Source organism: Aplysia californica, unplaced genomic scaffold (assembly GCF_000002075.1).
Source record: "Aplysia californica isolate F4 #8 unplaced genomic scaffold, AplCal3.0 scaffold00033, whole genome shotgun sequence".
Taxonomy (NCBI): Eukaryota; Metazoa; Mollusca; class Gastropoda; order Aplysiida; family Aplysiidae; genus Aplysia; species Aplysia californica.
In genome coordinates, this window is record NW_004797303.1 from 1943232 (window position 1) to 1951684 (window position 8453).

General features: G+C 40.7%; 1 protein-coding gene across 1 annotated transcript in view; it reads right to left on the minus strand.

Annotated features, from left to right (window-relative positions):
• Window positions 1-3505: 3505 nt before the first annotated feature.
• LOC100533366 (pedal peptide-1 precursor) overlaps window positions 3506-8453 on the minus strand; it is a 75927-nt gene continuing 70979 nt past the window's right edge. The window contains 1 exon segment of the mRNA NM_001204656.1: window positions 3506-5113. Coding sequence (NP_001191585.1) covers window positions 4022-5113 — 1092 coding nt within the window. The 3' untranslated portion in view covers window positions 3506-4021.

The following is an 8453-nucleotide window of genomic DNA, read 5'->3' on the forward strand; positions in this document are numbered from 1 at the left end:
TAATTAAGTTTGTTTCTCTCTGTCAGGGCCGTTTGTGCTGCTTCTTTTGTTATTGTCGTTGTTGTTGTTGTTATTATTGCTATTGTTTTGTTATTGTTTGTAAAGTGTTGTTATTATTGCTTGTTATTGTTAATATTGTTGTCGTTTTTGTTGTTGTTGTTGCTGTTGTTATTGTTATTATTGTTGTTGTTGTTGTGTTTGTTGCTGTTGTTTGCAATGCCTTGTTGTTAGTTTTGAGGTAGACGCCACTATAAGTTGTCATTGTAATCTTTTAGCCCAATAGAATGTTAACCTAGTTGATGATTCTATTGTTGTTGTCGTTGTTGCTGTAACTGTCATCTTCTGGCTGTACTCAATAAGAACTCTATGCTCTATGTGCCTATTCCCCCCCCCTCACAAAACACACATCCCGTACACCCAACACAACCCACACACCCCACAAATACCCATACACATACTTTGGCCAGGACTCCATTTCTGAATACCTGCGGCAGTCCTAACGTTTCATGAGTGTAACACTCGTGTCATGCTGAACGATGACACACCCTTGGTGCAATCTTGTCGTCAATATGTCACCCTGTGGAACTTCCTACCAGTGGGCGTTCAGTGATATTGGTCTTGCGATAATAACCTACAAGTGGTCTTTGTTTATGAGAACCAGCCTGGTTTAATCCAAGTTCAGAGACTTAGTGGATGGTTGGTTAATGAGCTGTTGTGGTTTGCTCCTTTTCCCCTATATAACATCTATCGTCATTATCTCTCTTTTTACTTTTTTGTGTTTTACTCAATAGTGACAGCTCTAATCTCGGGCATCCAAATAACCTTTATTGTATTGCAAATGCCGTAAAGCTCTTACCAAAATTTTAAATAAAATAGACGTCCTCATACCAAGAGGGCTTGGGTATTGAAATGCTATTCTTTCCACCATCACGCTTTGCCCCAACGTAACGCCTCCTCTAGGACAGCTCAGAAAAGAATACTGCCTTTAGAATTGTTCTGATAGTAGACATTCTTGGGACATATCAGCCCAAGTGATCCTAATTATTTTCTATAGCTCTATTGTAAAGTTTTACATATTTTGCTTTGATCATTGCTACAATATATTAACACCTTTTTTTTCAATAGCCAAAACGACAACAAACCATACCAATATTTGAAATCCGCTTGTGTATTAGTAATGTTCTTTCTAAGATGTATCTTGCGCAAGCCTGATTCCTCGTTTCCTCTGTTTTCCCCTTCGATCATCACCTTTCACTATTGCTTTCCCCACCGCCAAACAGTTTCCACTTTTCCCTATCTTGGGTTAGCTTCTTGAATCATTCCATGTCTTTTCACCTTTCTGTTTATCATTATCCGTGACTCTTCTCCAGTTCCCAAGTTGAATTCCTCTTGATCTCTTAAAATGTGGGTTCCAATCCAGTTTGACCTTCAATCAAATACTTCATAGTTAAGAAGCCTTTTCGGTATCTCAAGTTGCAGTGCTGCTCTTTAAAGAAGAAAGTTTAACAAAACCTTCAAAGACTCCCTCTCTGGGCCTCTTTTATTAGCAATAATAATAATATTGTTAAATGTTCCATGCCCTCTTTGACAAAACTTGTATTATTTAAGAGGTCGCTCAATATGATGTGTGTGGTGTTCGCTTGTCAAAAAATAACCCCAAAAAACCCCAACAAAACAAAACCAACCAACCAACCAACCAACAAACAAATAACAAATTGATTTTTACCCAAAACTAAAGCAAGTTAAAGTGTAAATATTTTGGAGTACCTTTAAAAACGGCTGTCTATACATCAGGCAAGGGGTGAATCTAAGGTCTATGTAGATAAAACGTCCATGATAGCACATAAATCATCTCTGCACTGTGAGACCAAGATCTTACAGTACAGTCAGTTACTTTAGTCCCAGCAGGGGCCCAAGAAGAAGAAGAACATGGATATTTTAGATCCGGCTTCCCTGTCTCTTTATGTTTACATACAACCTCCTTTACCAGTCGGGTTCGGTTTTGTTGTTGTTGTTGTTGTTGTTTCGCTTTGTTTTTGGTAAGTGTTTTATGGCCCTTGCAACTGCATATTAAAGTCATTTGAGCTCGCGGGACACATTAAATCTGTTTAATTAATTTTGAATTTTGCCCGAGTGGCAGCCGAAGCCAACTCTTAACGATTTTGGATCATCATGTGTTCAACTTGCTCACGGGACCTCCAAGATTATTTCACCTTTATCCGAGAACGCTTATAGGTGTTACCTACCTAAAATTAGGGGGTGGCTTAAAGAGCTGTGAGAAAGAGCTAATTAGTAGCAGTAAAAAAAGCTGCAGAAAGAGCAAGGAACCCAGAGGAGGGAGCAAAGAGGGGAAGGGGTGGGGGGGAGGGGAGGGGGAGGGCAGAAAGTTCAGACGAAGCAGACAACAGATCATGGTTAGAAAGCAGGGTGTGTATGATACATTGCGTCAAAAGCTAAGCGGGACCCAACTCCAACTCTCGCGTTTTCCTGCTGAAGGGTGGGGGGGGGGGGAGGGGAGTAGCCGTCCTTATAATATCACATCTATTATAACCTATCATTTGGAAGAAAGAGGGCGGTCGGAGGGAACCATTGGTTTGACGTGCTCATTGAACATTCCATTTGTTTTATCCGTATGCCCCTCTGGCTTCTTACAATTACGCAACTACGGGTATTGCGTCGATGTGCCACTCTTTATTTGCTAAAAAAATTAAGAGTGTTAGGGTAAGCGCTGTTTTTGTAATGTACTTCCATTTAATGTTAACTTAACAATTCTAATACTTCGTTCAACCATTGTTTTGTCTTCTTTAATTGTCCACCAAAGAGACAAAATGATTGGAGGAGATTGGGAGGTCTGTGTGTGTGGGGAGTGGGGTTGTTTTATGTACCAGGTATAGCCTAACTTGAATAACAGAAGCACAATCAGGGATGAGGCAGTCCCCCACGACCTAGATGTGCTGAGTTGGAAGGGGTGGTCAGGGACAGGCAAGAGTGGTGTCGACTGCTCTCTGCCTTCTGGTGGTATCGGACGTAAGTAAGTAAGTAAGTAAGTAAGTAAGTAAGTAAGTAAGTAAGTAAGTAAGTAAGTGAGTCAGTGAGTTAGTAAGTTACAAAGTAAGTAAGTATGTGAGTCAGTAAGTCAGTAAGTAATTCAGTGAGTCAGTGAGTCAGTGAGTCAGTGAGTAAGTAAGTGACCGAGTGACTGAGTGGGAGTGTGAGGGACTGAGGGAGTAAATGAGTGATTGAGTGAGTGAGTGTGTGTGAGTAAGTGAGTGAGTGAGTAAGTAAGTAAGTCAGCAAGCAAGAAAATAAGAAAGTAAGTATGTAAGTTTGACAACGTTTATCAGAAAACTTAAAAAAATATATAAATTGATCTTCCCCAGGACGTGGTGCGTTTCAAGATTCCGTGCTTATAGCTTCTCGTCCGAATTATTTGACTATGCGTACGAAACAACGAGTAAAGATACATGAAACAGTTTATTAAACACTTGAGAGTAACACTGTATTTTACTAATCTTTATTTCGTAACAAAAGGGTTAGTTGTGACACGTAACATTCAGGCCCCACGAAGACATTTTTTTCAGAATTGTTTCGGCGGAATCAGACCAAAGGGTACAATTGATGAAAATACTTTCACGATGCTGCAATATTGTTTCCTTCTCGCCTTCCTGGTCACAACTTTTGAATGACGTAATGAGTATGGCGTTATTATGGAATGCATGGTAATGAGTTTTTAAAATTCTCCAAAGACCAGTAAGATATTTCTCCTCCTGATATCTAATGTCTCTCTTGGCTCATTTAAATACAGATTGAGTCTTTTGGAATGAATATCTGTCTTAAAGCTACTTGTCCTCCATAACCAATCATCAGTCTATTCAACAAGAGTGTCTATGTTCGTGGATTGCTTTTAAGAGTTGAGACAAAATAAGCAGTATCCCTCTATTGTTTATTCTGTTTACCTGTGTCTTTCTCCAGTTATTTATTGTTTGTCTGTGTGTGTGTTGTTTTTTTAATTTGTCAGAATTTACTCTTCGGCCTGTGTTTCAGCTTCCTCCTCGTCGGAATCGACAGATCGTTTTGCGAATCCAGACATCCCATGTGTGCCGTACACTGAATCCAGGGGGCGCTTTGCAAATCCTGACATACCGTGTGTGCCATACACGGAATCAAGAGGACGTTTTGCAAATCCTGACATGCCATGGGTACCATAGACAGAATCTAGGGGGCGTTTAGCGAAACCTGACATACCATGGGTACCGTAGACAGAATCTAGAGGACGCTTAGCGAAACCTGACATTCCATGGGTACCGTAAACAGAATCTAGGGGGCGTTTAGCGAAACCTGACATACCATGGGTACCGTAGACAGAATCTAGAGGACGCTTTGCGAAACCTGACATTCCGTGGGTGCCATAGACGGAATCAAGGGGGCGCTTAGCGAATCCTGACATACCATGGGTGCCATAGACGGAGTCAAGAGGACGTTTGGCAAAACCTGACATACCATGGGTACCATAGACGGAATCTAGGGGGCGCTTAGCAAATCCTGACATGCCATGTGTGCCATAAACCGAATCCAGAGGTCGTTTAGCGAATCCTGACATACCGTGGGTTCCGTACACGGAATCGAGTGGCCGTTTGGCGAATCCTGACATACCATGGGTACCATAGACAGAGTCCAGGGGGCGCTTGGCGAATCCAGACATACCATGAGTGCCATAAACTGAATCAAGAGGCCGTTTGGCGAATCCTGACATACCGTGAGTTCCGTATACCGAATCTAGGGGGCGCTTGGCGAATCCAGACATACCGTGTGTGCCGTACACTGAATCAAGGGGTCGTTTAGCGAATCCAGATAAACCGTGCGTTCCATAGACGGAGTCCAGAGGACGCTTGGCGAATCCTGACAAACCTTCTCCCTGGGAGATCGAGTCGAAAGGACGCTTAGCAAAACCTGACATTCCATGGGTGCCGTAGACAGAATCCAGAGGTCTCTTGGCGAATCCTGACATACCATGGGTGCCATACACTGAGTCAAGGGGTCGCTTGGCAACTTCTGGTGCTCGTTTTGCTGCTTCAACCTCTTCAGAGTCGGAGTCAGCGGTGACGTCGTTAGTCTGCGGAGGACAAAAAGGACAAGTAAGGATGGAGTTTTTGTAGTCCGCTTATAAATCGCGACCTCAGCGCTTTTTTGTTGTATTTCAATTTTTTTTAAAGCAAAATGTGCCTTATTCTTAAGCTCAATCGTTGTTTTGAACTGTTTTAACTGTCATTAAAGTTGGAGATACGAAAAGAAAGCACCCCGGTCGCGAAATGTTCGGACATTCAAAAAATATAAATATTATTTGTCAGCATTTTGGGTTCTTCACAATTTAATAAACCTTATTCTTACATCCTGCTATATAGACAAATCAGTAGGCTGTATGTTGAGCCTCATGTTTCCATCCTATTCTTTTTTGCTGAGATACTGTATCACACCCAGTCCAGGTTAGCACCAATGGGAAAGTTCTAAGCAGCATGCATATGAAATTATCTAAATTGTTTCGATAGAGACGAAAAACATTTCCAAGGCCGCTTTTCTGTGATTAAACAGTCATCACCTCCTCTCGCTTGCTGGGTATCTAACTAAGCTTAGACGGTCAGCTGTTTGTTTCGTACTTTAGCTTTGGTTAACTCTTGGGTTGAACAAGTCATGTCTCCCTTTGCCTTACTTCTATGCCCTGCACTGACTTTCTATACAACGATACTCGTAACATTCTACGTTAACAACGGGCGAACAGCTGTTCAACGTCTTTTGATCAACCATGTAATGTTCATATTTGTTTAAAGATTTAAAAAAGAACTAATTTTAAAAAATGTTTGCCTCCGCTCATCAATGTAATCACACACAAAATTCCACTTTCCCCTGTCACTGTAAGATAAAACTGCAACTATACTGTGGCCTCCAGGATGACACCAGTTCTGCGCTCTAGTTCAAGCTCGTTTAGACATTTTACTGTAAAGTGCACTTTTTGCGCTACCCTTTTGGGCTTACTGGAAGTAAAAGTGCAAGTGACTGCTAATACCAGTTTGACAGTGACACACTTTACTACTTTACTAACAAGGAATGAGAATGAGGCTATACTTCTTGTTTTCCTTTTATCCTGTTTGAACCGGCTTGAATTGTAAAGGGTTAATTCACTAAGGACGCGCATTCTGTTCTGTCAACAACGCTTGGAGAAGCGCAGATTTTGGAGCACTTTAAAAAAGGAAGCATAACTTCGATATTGAAACAATTTTTTTCAATCGTGATTTTATTAAAATTTATCTAAAAGTCAAAAGGGCAGACAACAGCAGACATTCTATGAATATACCAATTCGTATGTATGTTTGTGTGTGATAGTTCGAATGTGACACAACTCTGATTTAATCTGCTACTGATCGGACATAATTTGAATACCATATCCTCAAAGAGATACATCAAACAAACAGATCACCAATGTGTTAGACAGGTCCATTTGTTCAACATGGTCGCTAATGTGAACCAGTAATAAGAATAGAATTTCCAATTTCCCCAAGGACTGGCCCAAGACAAGAAACCTCACACCCCTTAGAAAAAGAAACATAGAGGATCTAATAAATGTGTAAGCGCCAATCATACATAGACGTAAGTCGCAGTGGGACATTCCGATTTTGGATGCGCCAAAAGAAAAGAAATCAAACCTTCAGTTGATTTCTTTTCTTTCTTGCTGCTTGGAGTTTATATATTTTTGGCTTTGTTTCAAATAGAAATTACATAAAAGCAATTTTTTCTCCATAGAATGTATTTCAATTTTTAAAATTCGGAGACGTTTATGTGTGTGTGTGTGTGTGTATGTGTGTGTGTGTGTGTGTGTGTGTGTGTGCGCGTGTGTGTGTGTTTGCGTTTGTCTGCGTGTGTGTGTAACATTGTCCAACTTCAGAGTCTGTTATCACTATTTTATGTTTCAGCAATTGCAGCATTTAATTTTCCGCATCATTGTCAATTCAATTAACTTCTTAAGAAAGAAACAACAATAACTTTCAGGGAGAAACAGGAAAATTATAGTATTTACCATAAATGGGAAATTTTCGACTTAGATCTGAATTTGACTGGCACGTACACATAACGATATTATTATGATGCTGCCTGTCACTGTCAGAAAGGCATGAGACGCCATGCTCAATGCTCACGAGAATGTGATTCGTCTTTCGACATTGCTCTCAGCCACTTTCCTTTTTTTATCAAGAGTAATTTTTTTCTCTCACGTAGCCACCTCTTTTTCCCCATTTATTTTCCTCGCTCTCTCTATCCATCTCGATCTCTATTTCTCTCTCGGTCTGTTTCTACCTCTGTCTCTGTCTTTTTTTCTTTCATTCTCTCTTTCTATCTTTCTTTCTATCTTTCTATCTTTCTCTCTCTCTTTCAAACACACACACACACACACACACACACACATACACACACACACGCTTACAACCACACCCACATACACGTGCGCGCGCACACACTATTTTGCATCATACGTGTAGATGTGTGTGTTGATGTGAGTGTGTTTTGTGTGTGTGTGTGTGTGTGTGTGTGTGTGTGTGTGTGTGTGTGTGTGTGTGTGTGTGTGTGTGTGTGTGATTATGTTAGTCTCCTTCAATCTGCTCGCCAAGTTTCATTCCCTCGTCAACAAGATTCCTCATTTACCATACTGTGGGTATTTAGACGGGCGCGACTGGAAGGTCCTACGTCTTTTCTCCCCCCTGCTGTTTCAGTCTATATCTCTTGCTTCTTCCTTGCACTAAATGTCAGTTACTGTGTCGATATCCTTCTCTTAATTCAAACTCAGACTCAAACTTACCATGTGGATGGTTGGCGGGTGCTCTGATGTGGTTTCCTTCTTTCCTATCAAACATATATCATCCTTATCTCACGTTCTATTTTTTTGTTTTTGTTACTCTCTTGTAACACCTCTAATCTTCGGCACTTATGTGATCTTATTGTGTTAGAAGTACCGTAAAACAGTTACAACCCCCCCCCCAAAAACCAAACAAAACAAAACACAACCAACCAACGTACCATGCCTCCATACATAGAGACCTCATAGTTCCATTTGTTAGCATCGAAGCTGTTGAAGTCATCCCTGAAGATGGTTGCTGCTCGGATCTGCCTGGAAGGAAGGCGGGCCAAGTCTGTCCTCTCACCGCCTTTTCCAAAGACAGACAGATGCACTTTATCTACCTATCTCTCTATCTATCTATCTTTCTATCTATCTATCTATCTATCTCTCTATCTATCTACACACATTGTTTCGTACATATAAGAATAGTGGGCATATGTGTGTGCGTACTTGCATGTGTTAAGCGAATGCGATGTATGTATGTATGTATGTATGTATGTATGTATGTATGTATGTATGTATGTATGTATGTATGTATGTATGTATGTATGTATGTATGTATGTATGTATG